Source organism: Episyrphus balteatus, chromosome 2 (genome assembly GCF_945859705.1).
Source record: "Episyrphus balteatus chromosome 2, idEpiBalt1.1, whole genome shotgun sequence".
Lineage (NCBI taxonomy): Eukaryota > Metazoa > Arthropoda > Insecta > Diptera > Syrphidae > Episyrphus > Episyrphus balteatus.
The window spans coordinates 21,226,818-21,241,946 of record NC_079135.1 but is presented as its reverse complement, the minus strand read 5'-3'; the positions used below and the strand labels follow the sequence as shown (position 1 = coordinate 21,241,946).

At 28.2% G+C, this 15,129-nt stretch overlaps 1 protein-coding gene across 1 annotated transcript in view; it reads left to right on the top strand.

The window, feature by feature from the left end:
- LOC129908281 (uncharacterized) overlaps positions 1 to 14,632 on the top strand; it is a 31,633-nt gene extending 17,001 nt beyond the window's left edge. Inside the window, exons 8-15 of the mRNA XM_055984682.1 lie at positions 5,216 to 5,362; positions 10,862 to 11,028; positions 11,175 to 11,442; positions 13,133 to 13,529; positions 13,591 to 13,666; positions 13,728 to 13,812; positions 13,884 to 14,182; positions 14,241 to 14,632. Of these exons, the coding sequence (XP_055840657.1) occupies positions 5,216 to 5,362; positions 10,862 to 11,028; positions 11,175 to 11,442; positions 13,133 to 13,529; positions 13,591 to 13,666; positions 13,728 to 13,812; positions 13,884 to 14,182; positions 14,241 to 14,390 (1,589 nt within the window). The 3' untranslated portion in view covers positions 14,391 to 14,632. The remainder of the gene's footprint in view (positions 1 to 5,215; positions 5,363 to 10,861; positions 11,029 to 11,174; positions 11,443 to 13,132; positions 13,530 to 13,590; positions 13,667 to 13,727; positions 13,813 to 13,883; positions 14,183 to 14,240) is intronic.
- The last annotated feature ends 497 nt before the right edge of the window (positions 14,633 to 15,129 follow it).

Here is a 15,129-nt window from a genome sequence, read left to right as displayed (position 1 = left end):
AACAACTTAATCCGGAGTAATGACCAAATTATGCAGGCGCCAAATGCAGTTTACTCACCATTTTAGATGAAATGACTAGAATTTTAAAAATCCTTCAAAAATCCGTTCTCATTTATGATTTCCGAAGAAGTACCAATGAGTCGTAGTGGATTACAGTGAAATATGAGGGACTCAAAATGTGGCAAAAAATGAAAATAATTTTCGAAAATTTCTTAGATAATACAAAATTTTATAACTTTCGTGCAGGAATATATTTATCAATATATTTGATGTTTTCATGGACAATCGAGTTAAAATGCGGCATAGCTTTTTTTTGTGTTAAAAGTTGTAAAAATTCCTCACAACCAGGGTTGTCAAAATATCAATTAAAAAAAAAGTAATCGAAATAATAAAAAAAATACTTTTTGCAATTAAAAAAATATGCTTAAAAAATATATTTATTGCAATGAAAAAAAAATTGCATTTAAAAAAATTTTATTGCAGCTGAAAAATATTTGCATTAAAAAGAAATGTTTTTGCAATTGAAAAATATTTTTGATTGACTCAATAGAGTCTTTGGTTGGCACTTGGTGAAACCTTGATGACATTATAAAAGAATAATAAAAATACTTGTTATTTTAAAGTTTCACATTGATGAAAAATATTTGCATTAAAAAAAGATTTTATTGCAAATAAAACATTTTCTGCATTGAAAAAAAAAAAAATTAATGAAAAATGTGTGCATTAAATATTTTATTTTTAATATTCGTCGAATGACTATGACTTTTGACTATTTGGCCTTACATAAATATCAATATTATAGTTGAAATAGCTTATTTATGGTCAAATAGCTAAAATTGTAAAAAATTGCGGAATATTTAAAAAAATATTTAATGCACACAATATTTTGCATTGATTTTTTTTCTCAAGGCAGAAAATTTTTCATTTGCAATAAATATTTTTTTTAATGCAAAAAATTTGTATTTGCAATACAAACTTTATTTTTAATGCAAATATATTTCAGTTGCAATAACATTTTTTTAAAGAATTTTTTTTTTCACTTGCAATAAATATTTTTTTATTAAAGCAAAAATTTTGTATTTGCAATTAATATTACTTTTTTTTTAATTTGTAGGTAATGGAAAACAAATTTTTTAAAACTCTGCTTAAAAGTGACAAAAATCAAAATATTTTAGGAAGGATTTGCACTAAGAAAGTTGAGTTGCTTTAACTTATTTAATTAAAAATTGCCTACAAGTTGAAGAAATTTATCATTAAACGATGAATTCATTAAATTTTAAGTAAAACTGCAGAAAATAGTTCTAATTTCGAAGAAAGTAACAAAAATTGCTCACAACTTGCTTTCCACAACCAGGATACTTAGAAAATTGCTTGTTATAATTCGAAGCAATTTGTTAGCAGTTTTTGTTATTTTTCACCAAAAGATGAAATATCTACGACTATATTTGAGATTTGATAATTTTCATTTCTCATCCTTCCGGAGTCCTTGATAGAAATGTTAAAACCCCTCAAAAAGTTTTTACTTGCTCTATAGGTTTTTTTTTTTTTTTTTATATCGTTTATAGCGTTTAGAACGTATACCTCCCATACAAAAAAAAAACGATATTACGAATTTCTCAAAAACGACTCTAATGATTTTGATTAAACTTTGTATACGTAATATTTAAAGCAGTGGCAATAAAGCTGCATTTTTATTTTTTCTCAAAAAAGTCAAAGAACAAAAAATTTTTTTTTCATTTAACAAAATTTTGCCCTAAATGTCGGCTCTTCCCCAATATCAATTTTTAAAAATTTAGATCCAGCTTTCAAAATCTACAAGTAGACTTACATAAAAGTGCTTTGAACTGCAAGAGCAAGTACGTGCGTACCCAGTCGTGCATTTTATTTAATTAAAGTTTTGAAATCCGACTTGGTTTTTGGGGAATATCCAAAATAAGTTAAGCTCAAGAGCCTAAAATTTCAATTTTTGAAAAGACTTGAAGGTTTTTTTATCCACCATCAATAATAAATTGCCCTACTGTATTTCCTTCGCTGATGGTGACTTATTGATAGAATTCGATAATAGTTCTTCAAACATTAGTAATTACCGGCTTTTAAAAGTAGTGCTATGATTAATATGTTAGACCAGACCGATCTCTTTTAGGTTAAAGATCTTTAAAAGACAGTCATAGACAGACAGATATAGATATAATTAGTTTTGTGACAATCACAGCACGTCGAATAGATACATAGAATTCATGTGACATCTGTGACAATGTTGTATTGTTAAACATTGTAGTATGAAAATTAAAAAAAAAAATGTATAGTATAAGAAAACTGGTATTTAATTTATAACCTTCAAGAAACACCGCTACTATTATACCATACGTAAAGAAATGTAGATATACATCGACAAGTTTAAGTTCATTTGATGGTGTTTATATTATTAATTTATTTATTTTACCCCCAGTTTCGTGTTTAATATTTCATTACCACGCACAGTGTGGTCGATTTTATTTTAAGAGGAGAATTTCTCAAACATATTTTACAGCTTTACGAAAACGAAATATTAAAAAGCATTTCCGTGACAGAATTTTATTAATTAGTTCTAAAATTTTAACTGCTCAGGCTTCAGAAATCGCAAAAAAACATTCTCCCTGAAAAAATTAAGGAGAATATCTTCTAAACGGTTAAAGCAATTAATTTGATGCCAAGGACTTCTTTGTAGAATGTTTAAGCCAAAACAATAATATATCTTGCCTTTTTGAAAATAATGAATTTTCAGTGAATTTGAAAATTTTTAAAAGTAAAAAATGTTTTTATAATTTTTTTAACTTCGACCTCGAATATCTTTAGAATGGTTAGATTAATGAAAAAAGTTAATAAGACCTTTTTTGTGGAACAATCTATTTCCTACAAGAATATGTATTGCGCGTTTGATTATTATAATTTTTCAATTTGTTACAAAATTAAGAACATTTTAAAGATTTTCTGGATTTTTGGACCTCAAATATCTACATATTAAACGGTTAGATAAACGAAAAAAGTGCTTGTGACCTTTTTTGTAGAGCGTTCAATTTCCTACAAGAATATGTAAAGAAATTTGCAAAAAAGTCGATTCATAAAAAAATGATTTTTTTTTTAGTGGAAGCTTGATGTAAAAATAGAAAATTGAGAAGCGGAGGACCTTCCCATTAATATAAAGAGCTCATATTTGATGTGTGTATTCTAGAGGTGTCTAGCAATCTATTTTTCGGAGTACAAACTAAAACAAAATAATTTCAATTTTTTTGACCCACCCTAATGTACATACATATGTAGGTACCTTTTTAAAAAACAGTTTTTTTTTCAATATTCATTTTAAACGGTATAAAAATCTATACCTTTATAAATGAGATGATTCTTGAATATGAAAAAAAAAAACACTAACAAAGGCCTACAAATTTAATTTTCTTAAAAATAAATTATAGACCTAGGACAAAAATCGTAGAGGCAAGTTTGATATTTCTCCATGTTAAACCGAATAAAGGAGAACAGTTATTTTAAGCCTGGAGGTCATTTTGGCCAAAAAAAAAAATCTACCAGTTTTCACAAACCATAGGAGATATGCCATTTGTCCTGGCTTGCTTCGATAAGTTTTCACCAATTTTAAATTTTTGACCGTTTTAGAAAGAAGACATTTAGACCTTTATTTTAGCAATAATAATAAAATTATATTTATTTTTTAGTTTTTCTTTTTTTGGATCAGTCAAACTACATTCTACATGTATTATACATTTTTAAAAAAGGCCTAAACGCTTCTTTCTAAAATAGTCAAGAAATCTAAAATTGGTGAAAATTTAACGAAGCTAGATTATTTACAATGGATGAAGGTCTAAAAATCGGTTTTGTTTGCCCCTAAGTTTAAATTTTTTGGGTGCTACGAAATTTTCAAACGCAGTTTTGTAATCAGTGTAACAAGCTGTACAATTTTTAGTGTCACACAATTTAATCATACCATTGTAAAAGAAATTATGTTTTGCAACGTTTAAGTATCCATTACTTTTGTTCTAACGAGTTGAACTAAAATTTTCTTTTAGATAATGAAATTGCGAATCAAATATAAAAAAAAATTGTGTCCCACATAGCCCAGGTCTTAGTTAAGAATTCAATTGTTTATTGAAAAAAAAAAATTTTTTATAAATAAAATTTGAGGTTAAAAAAAAATTTCATTAATTTTTTCAATTATTTCTAAGATACAGATATTTTAACAAAAAGACGTACAAAAATTCATTTAATTTTAAAAATTAAAATAATAAAAAAAAATTGGAATATTTTTTTAACACATAAATTTAAAGCTAAATCATAAATATGCAAAAAAAAGTATAAAAATTAAGAAGTCGTTTTTCTGCAGCCCACAAGAGAAATTTTGACTTATAGATAATAGGGAAAAAGGTGAGAGGACACAAATATTCTCCTTGAATTTTTTAACATTTTATCAAGTAATATAAAACTTGTTTTTTTTTTTTATTCTAACATCAAATATGTTATGGTACCTATAAGCATCAAAATGTATTGCAATTTTTTAAAGTTCAAAAATGTTAATAATTTGTAGGAAATGCCAAATTACCCATTTTACTCTTGCTCTTTGAAATGGTTTCAATTTATGTTTGTTGTTGCACCAGATTCTTAATTTCCCATGAGTTCACGTTTTTCAGGTATATGAATCTAATTATAGTTTGAGTTTTTGAATTCATCAATGAGTCAAACAAATACATCTAAACCTTACTTCGAAACCTCTTTTCGACCTCACTGCAACAAAAACTACCTGTCGTCGACTTACTTGGGAATATTTAATTTTTTTTTTTCCAAAAGATAAACATTTTTTTTTTCTGTAGATTTGTGTCCAGTTCACAGCTTAATGTACCTACCTATTCTACACAAAATAACATGACAGCAAAAACAACAACTACAACGAAAATCTCCATAATATTATTGCTATGTGAACTCGAAGATTGAGAAGAGGCTATAATCAAACCAATTCAAAGTTATTTAAGCAGTCTTAACAGATACGTTTGTCCGAGCGGGTTATAATATACCAAATACAAATCGTTCGGTTGGCTACATACACACCGATTACCTTTTAGTAACTAGCCTAATCCGTCACGGATTTTAATAAAAAGAAAATAATAATACTCAAAATTAAGTACAAAAACCGTATCTCAAATGTGTTTTAGAGTGTTATGTTATAATTAAGTGATTGAAAAAAAAAAAATTCTAGGTGATAAAAAAAAAATTCGAAAACTAGAAATAAGTGCGCGAAATAAAATGAATCTTTTTATAAGTTTAATTGGATTAGCATGTGTTGTTGCACCAGGATTAGCACAACGAACTATTAGGCAAGGTGAGAGACTATGACTTTTTAAGTTCAAATCAATTTTTTTTTTTTTTGGTTTCATCTGGTTTTTAGAAACTTGTTAGAGATTTATAATGCATCGCATGACATCAGGTGTCTTAATTATTTTTGATAGACTTGATAAACTGGTGTGAGTTAGGTTTAAGAATTTTTGAGTTTAACGCAAATAAAAAAAATAAAAAATAAATGTTTGAGTTAAATTTTATTGGCAGTGGTTTGAAGCGGCGCGGTATGCTATAAATCTGAAGGGAAGATATACCTTCTATTTATTTAATTTGCATTTTACAATGTTGCTTAAGTTTTTCATTTTCAAAGAAATTACATGTATACAAAAAAAAAACTTCATAATTAAAAGCTTCTACATAGTTCTTTTAGATCTGTAATCTTGTGCTAATTGCAATTGCTTGGTAGAATAAAATTAAATATTTCAATATTGCGAGCTTATAATTTCATTTATATCTATTAATATTTGTAAGATTATGACTTAATGTTAATTGATTCCATACAAATGTGATAAATTACCATAATTATTAGCTTTTTTTCCATTTTTGTGGTTTTGGGATTTTTTAAAAAATATTTTAGTGAAACGAAAGAGTTCTGGTTAGAACTTGGAATTTGTTGAAATGGCAATAAATCATATTTTTTTGTTTGTTTGTATGAACTTGTACCTATTTATTTTTATTCAAAACTAGTTTTTATTTTTTTTAATTGAAGAAAAAGTTAAGCTCACAGGTTTTTGAGATATTTTTTTAACGTTTTATTTGCGATTAGGTACTATAGTGGGTCCGATAATTCTGTCTGTATGAAGCTCGAGCTACAGCCTAAACTACTGGATGGATTTTTTTCAAACTTGGTGGTAAACAGTTTTAGGTGATTCCCTAGAGCCCAAATTGAATTTTTCTTTAGGACCAAAAGTAACAGAACCTGTCATATAACGGAAATAGAAATATTAATTTACTTCAAAAACGGCTCAAAAAATTTTCGTGTTTACTGTTACACATAAGAACCTCCTTTTGAAATAAAAAAAAAAATATTTTTTATTTCACAATAAAATTTAATTTTTCACCGTTTGTTAACGGTAGAGTAAAGTCGGGTATTGTGGTAACTAATCGCAAATTTGTGAAGTTGTGCATTGGTATGTTTGTGTTTTGAATGTTTTGCAGTGATTTTTCGTTTCTGAAAAAAAGTTTTGTATTAAAATGTGTGTTGACTTCGAAAATGCCACATTTTTAAAGTGGAGGGTAATGTGGTACACATACGTCTGCTAATGTGCTATACTCTTTTCCAATACAATATTATATATTTTATGAGTGTCTTAATTTTTGAAATAACCAATAAATTTGTTTTTATTTTTTTTTTATTAAGAATGAAAGAAAAAATAAAAATAAAATTAAAAATTACTTGTGTTTTGTTAAATTAAAGATATATTATTAATTTCATTGTTGGTATATTCAGATTTTAACAAAAAATTATATACAGAAACGTTAAAATAAACTTTACCTATATAAAAATTTTATATAATTGTCAAAAAACACATTTTTGGATTTTTAAAAAATATTTCGAATATTTTTTTGAAAAATCAATTTTTTGAAAACGAGTTTATGTTTTTATGTGTTGGATAATATTTTCTTAAAAATGGCATACCTACCAATTTTTTTTGAAAAATGTTGGAAAATTTTTATAAAAAATTTTTTTTTTTTTTTAACAGCTCTAAATATTTTCTAATTTTTTTTTCTTTTAATATGAGAGTTACTTTTACCATAAGAGCAAGAACGTGCGACCCTAATCGTGCATTTTTTTGTTTAATAAATGCCGAACAATTCAAAATAAAACAATTTTAGGGTAGTACCAAATTTTTCATACACAATTGTTCCTATTTTTAAAGTCAAAAAAACATTTTTATTGATGTCCTCCTGTATGATTTTTGAGCTTCAACTTCTGAACTAGACTCAATTTTTTACATTAATTGATTCAGTTTACCTGCTTCTTTCTGATAATGAGAGCCTGTTAACTTTTAGTTCAATTTGTGAATTTTTCTGAGTCCAAAAATTTGTACTTTCATGGATATTTTTTATTTCCTTGACTATACCATCAAAGTGGTACTATCATGGATTCTGTAGATGTACTTGCTACTTTCTGAGAATTTATGTGCGCCTGGTTACTTTGGGTTCAATTTCTGAGTCCAAAAATTTTTACTTTCATGGATATTTTTGTATGTCCTTGATGATACTAACAAAGTGGTACTATCATAGATTCAATAGGTATAATTGCTTCTTTCTAAGAATTTACGTCTGGTAGCTTTTGGTTCATTTACGCACTTCTTTCTGACAATTCATGAGCGCGTGCTAAATTTTGGTTCAATGTGCGAATTTTTTTCAAACATTTTTAGATAATACGTACTATCAAATTTGTTCTACGCATTCAACAGGGTTTGCTTCTTTTTGCTAAAAATTGTATTTTTTGACCTCCATGTATTCAGTATACCTGATTCTTTGTTGGATCTATGAGCGCTTTTGATACCATTGCTATGCAAAATGCAATATTGTCTTTCAAATCTATTATTTATTCAAATTAGGGTTGCTGACCAGTGTTCAAGTTCAACGTGTTTTTTTTTTGTAAACAACGAAATATCTTTGTTTCATTTAAACAAACCCTTTCAAGTGTTCAAAACAAACGAAAATCACAGGTAAAAAACCCCTCATAGCTTTGGTTCGTCATATCCAATCCACCCCATTTGTATGAAATTAAAACCCAAATGAATGCATACAACGATTCAAGTTCATCTCATCACTACCGTGACGAAGCGATGATGACGACGACGACCATGACAATGGCCTTCTTCCCACTTTGTGTGCTGTGGTGTGCTCTATTTCTATTCCTATTCAAATGTGTTATAAAATTTTATATCTTTCCTAAAACCAATGTAACTGTTATATCTCTATCATAGACATTTTACAGGTTTGTGTCTTGATTCCTTAAGGCAAATTGTTTTGCAATCTTTTTCTACAAATAAATTCACAGGAATTATTTCATTGAATGTATGGAATAAGTAAGCATTTCATATGTAATAATATCGGCGGTCTAGTATCTTACACTAGAAGGGTTGGCCACACTCCTTAATTGTGGCAAACAAACAATATGGTATAGCTTCACTTGTGGAGTCTATTAAAAAAAAAACAATTAAGTTCTTTGTAACTGGGTTATAAAATTCATAAAAAATATACAACAAAAAAATAAGGGTGATTTAAGATGCAATTGTGATCGCTACTTTTTTGGTATTTCTAAGATACTCTGTTTTTATTTTAAAAACATTTGAATTATATTGAAGTAAATTTCTGTTTTTTTTTGTGTTTTTTTTTTTTTTTGTAGATATATTTTTGGACGAGGTTTAATGGTTGTCATATGATTGAGTAGAGTATACATTTAGATACAGAGAATTTTATGTTATCTAAAAACAATAAGCTAATAGAAATGGATAACGTTGAAAACACACGTTTATTTAGATGCGTGATTTTTCACCTGACTAATGTGAAACTATTCAAATCGTTTTTAAATTATGTGTAGTGTTTTGGTAAACTTAACCACTTTAAAAAGCTAATTTCTTTGAATATTAAATAAATATAGAATCCTTCAATCATAAATGGATTGATGTGTTGTTTGAAACAAATTCAGTGAAAAGCCAGTATACATGATATTTGATAACAATAAGACAAAATATAAAAAATATTAATTCTTCACATAAATACACTATTACGACACATTTTTCACAGTTAGTTTAACGGTTCACTGTGGCGTATGTGTAATATTTTTTTCAAAGATTTTTTTCTGATTAAAATTTTTTGAAACATTACACTACGATGATGAAAAAAAAAATACCAAAAATTATTTTTTGAGTTTTCAGAAAACAAAATCGTAGATCCGTTAAAAAAAAAACAGTTTTCAAAATTAAAAAAAATTAATTAAAATGGAAAAATTGATATATATATTAAAACAATATCTCGAAACTTTTTTTTAATCCAAACATTTATTACTTTTTTTTTTGAAAATTTTTGCGAAAAACATCTACCTTTTTTTTTTTGGTCATATGGCAAGTAGGTATCGTTTCTTTTGGTCTTGAAAAATCAATATGCCCATAAGTAAGCTCTTAACTACGAAGCTTGAACTTTATCGCTTTATTGGTGTTAACAGCCGCTGTAAACGGGGTGTCGTATCGTATTTACATCCCTGGTGGCTTAGAGCTAAAAACTCCGGAACTAACTGCAACCGCAACCAACTTAACTAAAGACATTTTCCAAGCGCATTTTGTAGGTTGCATCTCGAGATGCAGAAAAAATTGCGAGACCCACACGGAGAAAAAGACCACATAAAATTATACGGATTTTTGCAAGGTTTTTTTTTTCCCAGATGATTTCCGTTTTAAATGAAGCAGAAATCCACTTAATTTAAAATGAAAATATTCTTATTATCATAAAAATAAGAAGATTTTCATCTTAAATTTAATGGATTTCCGCATATAACGAAAGTTATATGTGCAAAAAACATACAGAAATCATCTTAATTTAAGGTGGACTTTTTCTCTATTAACTTTTTTCGTCATATGATCGTAACGTCATGTTTGATTGCTATTTCGATTTTGATTTTTTTCATCCCAACATTTTTTTTTGCGATCTGATTTCTGTCGATCTGATTGTATCTATCTTGAAGTTGAAGTAAAGCCTAAACTACTGATGTTCTTCAAACTTATTGGTTATACGTTTTGTGAGATTCAATAGAGAGATTAAAATTAACGGTACTTCCCAAATAGTCATATATTTTCAAAGTCTTTGTAAATTAAATGAAAAATAGTCAATAGATCATATCTATGCCTCTTGAAGGTGCCCCAATCAATTTAATGCAAAATCACATAGCCTAAAACAATTATCCAAGCAATACGCTTCCAACGACACCTCAGTTGTCAAATTAGTATAAGTACTTTAGATGCTATGATGCCACAGATGAAACATGCCTACATACATCCATGCCGGTCAGACACATAACCTTCCTTTTGGGCTTGTTATAGTCTGGTTTTCACGTTATTAATCTTGTCTGGCAGAATGTGAAACGTTTGACAAGCTTCCATTTGAAGCTCGAAATATATGATAGCAAACTACCATAAAATTACAATGGTTGCCACTGTAAATAAATTCTTTTTCTTTCTTTCAATTTTATGATCTCGATTTCATGGGAGGACCATAACTTTATTGGTTTTGGTAAAACACCAGGTTTAAATAAGGGTCGAATTTTAACATTTTAAAACGTTCGAAACTTGAGGCCGAAAACTTAGAATACTCATTTAGTCATAAGTATTAACAACTTAAAAAAATTTGGAAGCGTTCTAAAGCATAGGGCAACTGAACGAAAGTTCTACTGATTTGTTTTATTAAAAATGAAAAGAATTAATTCAATGAATACATTTACAAGATTTTAAAGAACATATTTAATTTTTAGGTCAACAATGTTACACACCCGAAAATGATATTGGCCAATGTTTTACATTAAGCTATTGCCCGGCTATTGCAAATGTCCTAAACGAATATCCACGAAATATCGCTACTCAATACTTAAGAACTGCACAAAGAAATTGTGGAAATGTAAATTTCCGTGGAGATCCTGTGGTAAACAATAATTTGCTTTTTTTTCTAAGAACTTGCTTTTAATTAGTAATAAAGTATATAATAATCTTGCATATGTATATGCTTTTAAAGTAGATATTTCTATGCTTAAAAATGCTTTTGCTTTTTCTTATCATAAATTCATATAGGTTTGTTGTAATGTTAATCAACAACAACAATTTGAAACTCCACCTACCACAAGTAATCCAAGAAATCCATTTTTCCCAACTGCACAACCAACAACATTGCCACCAATTATTATAAATCCAACTCCTGCTCCACCACCACCACCTCGACAAACAACAACAACTACTACAAATGCCCCAGTAGCAAGCACAACGGAAGGCATCTCGAATCGGGAAGAAAAATCTGGACGAGAATGTAGAGGACCCGATTTGAAGTATGGAACTTGTATACGTAAGTTTTCAATAATCTAAAAAATTGTTACAGTCATGGAACTTGATAAAAAGTTGTCAAAAGGTGTTTTTTTTGATGGGTTGAGTTTCGCGTAAGAAAGGTATCATAACAGCTGACATAAATTTAGTTAATAATTTAAACTACTTGTTGAAGAATTTTGTTTGTTATAGAACTAAGAATCTACAGAGTCTACAAAATTTTCTTGATTGAGAGGGTGTTTTTTTTTTTTTTTTTTTTTTTTAATGATGAAATTCGGAATTAGTACCACAAAAAAATGAAAATTGGTACTAATGTATCATTTATAACAGAAACTAAGAATCTTAGTAGTCTATACAAATATTTTAGGTGAAAGGGTGTTTTTTTAAGAAATAAGGAAAATCCGCGATAAGTCCGATAAAATCAATGGTATAAAAGTTAGCCTTAAGAAATTTATTAAAAATAGTCTCTTTTCCATTGGCGAAACGCATTTTGGACTACATTTCATAAAAACTTTATTAAATTGAATAAAATAAGTCTATATAGATTTTGTTTCCTGTGAACGGGTGTTTTTTTTTTTAAGGTGAAGAGAAAATATGGGTTTATGGAGTACCCTATTGAAATTCCATTATGAAACTTTTGAAATTAGAAACAAGAATCTTAAGTGTCTATAAAAATATCATGGTTAAAGGGTGTTTTTTTCGAGTGAAAACAAACATTAAGGGCCACCTTAATGAAATTTGGTAAAAATGTTGAATTTAAAATAAAAAGCAAGAATAAAGAGTTTTCATAAAAAAAATTAATAATTACGAATAAAATAAGTCGATACATTTTTTCGTGTGAAAGGGTGTTTTTTTAGGTGTAGAGAAAATTTGGGTTTTTTTGAAAAAACTAAGTAATAGTAGTTGTACCCTAATGAAATTCAGCAATTATGTGACTTTTGAGATAAGGAACAAGAATCTAAAGTTTCTATAACAAAAATTAAGGGCCACCTTAATGAAATTTGGTAAAAATGTTGAATTTAAAATAAAAAGCAAGAATGAAGAGTTTTCATAAAAAATTAATTACGAATAAAATAAGTCGATACATTTTTTCGTGTGAAAGGGTGTTTTTTTTAGGTGTAGAGAAAATTTTGTTTTTTTTTTGGCAAAACTAAGTAATAGTAGTATTACCCTAATAAAATTCCACAATTATGTGACTTTTCAGATAAGAAACAAGAATCTAAAGTTTCTATAAGAGTATCATGGTTAAAGGGAGTTTGTTTTTAATCGAAAACAAAAATTATGCGCCACCCTAATTAAATTTGGTAAAAACCTTGAAAGCAAGAATAAACAGTTTTCATACAAAAAATTAAGGTGAAAGGGTGTTTTTTTTTCGCAGAGGCAGTAAAATTTGAAATTGGTCTCAAAATGCCAATGATTCGCGTAAAACGCTTAAGAGCTTAAATAGTAAACGTTCAATTTGTCATCGAAACCAAAAATATAATATATCATTGGCTTTTTGGGATCAATTACAGATTTCATTGTCTCTTCGAAAAAAAAACACCCTTTCACACAATATTTGTTTTATAGATTTTTTTGATCCTTGGTTCTTAACTTTTGGCCAAGTTTCACGAGTGTAACATTTTTTTTTTTGTTTTAAATGCCTATTTTACCTGTGCTATAAATTAAACTTGAAACAAATTTTAAAACCCATTGTTTATCTTTTAAAACAGCCCTTTCCCAATGTCCAACACTAATCGAACGATTAAGAGCAAATCCAAAAGATGCCACATTTGCTAATTATTTGCGTGCTTCGAATGACGTATGTAAAGGCGAGTATGCAGTTGTTTGCTGTCCAAGTACAAATCAGAAGCAAATTATGGAAGTTGTATTTCCAAAGAACACCGGCGCCATTCCCACGAAACTTTATACAAAAGCCGATGGATGTGGATATACTAGTAATAAATTTAAAAAAATCGTTGGAGGTGTAGCAAGTAAAGTTGGAGCTTGGCCATGGATTGCTTTGCTTGGTTATGAAGATGGCGTTTCACCAAAGTCTTTTAAGTGTGGTGGGGCTTTGATAACAAGTCGACATGTTTTGACCGCTGCACATTGTATTCGAAAAGATTTGTGAGTACTTATAAATCGCAGTTTTTGTCTTGAATGAATTTTATTTGTATTGAAATTTTAGGACATCCGTGAGACTTGGAGAGCATGATTTGAACTCAGAAACAGAGGCTAATCATGTTGACATACCTGTTGTCAAGGTTGGTTTTTAAGCTTCTATATTTTGTTCAAAATCATTTTCGAAATTATACTATTTTTTAGCGTTTGAGACATCCTAATTATGTACCGGCATATGGCCACAATGACATAGCTATGCTTTATTTGGGACAAACTGTACAATTTTCAGGTAAAGAGTTGCCAGATTGTTATTATATATTTTTAAAAAAATTAATAAAAAAAAAAAATTTTTATTTAAAGAAAATATAAGTCCAATTTGTATTCCAACTGATCCACAACTCCGTGCCAAAGACCTGACCACCCTAAATCCATTCGTTGCTGGATGGGGTAAAACTCAAGAAGGTGGAGTTTCCGCGAATATCCTCCAAGAATTACAAATACCAATTTTTGGCAATGACGAATGCAAGGAATTATACAGAAAACAAAATAAATTAATTGCCGATGATCAATTTGATAATGCAGTTTTGTGTGCTGGTAATTTGGCCGGTGGCAAGGATACATGTCAGGGTGATTCGGGTGGACCACTTATGTTGCCAGAGGTACAGAATCGTATATATTTTTATATTTTTTAATTAATTACTGTTTTTTTTTTTATAGAGTTATGGTGATTCATTTCGTTTCAATTTAATTGGAATTGTTTCATATGGTATTGGTTGTGCGAGACCTTTGATACCTGGTGTATATGCTAGAGTAACGAATTTCATTGAATGGATAGAGAATAGTGTTGCAGATACCAGTAGTTTTTAAATAAAATAAGTGATGTGTTTTTTTTTTTACTTAAGCGAACAAAAAATTAAAGAGATTGTTTATTTTTTACTATTTTAAAATTTTTGCAATATTATTTGTTTTTAGTAAACCTTAGGAACACATTTGTAAGAAAATAATTAGATTACTGATTTATCTAGTGTGTGATATAGTAAACTTTATGGAGCCTAAAATCTACAATTAAATTGACATATCTACATTTTTTAAATGTCAGTTTTTATAGCTTTGAAAAAGTTAAAATATTACTTTTTTGAAAACATGGAAATGTGCCTAATAGTCTATTTAATAGACCCGAGCTCCAGAGCAAAAATAGAACAAATTCGTTCAAGACTTTTTATTGGCGATTATGATTCCTTGGCATACAAAAATACTCCAGCCAAAAGTGCTACTAAATCCATTGGTGCATTTCTGAGAAAACGGCAACACTGGTCGGTTTTCAGTTTTTTTGATTTAACTCGAAAACCAAGCCTGACTTTGAAATGGTTCAAAGACACTTTTCATAGCAAATTAAATTTTCTGTCAAGTTAAGATGGTTAAAAAATTTTAAAAATTATTTTTGACTAAAATTCTAACCTAAAATCAAAGAAAAAAAAGTTAAAAAATTGACAATTTTATTTTTTTTTACTAAATCAAGGGGCACTTTGTGTTTGTAGCCGGGACGTCCAAACTTTGTACTAATGAAATAAAGTAGAGGTAAAAACCTTTGATAATATGTAATTTT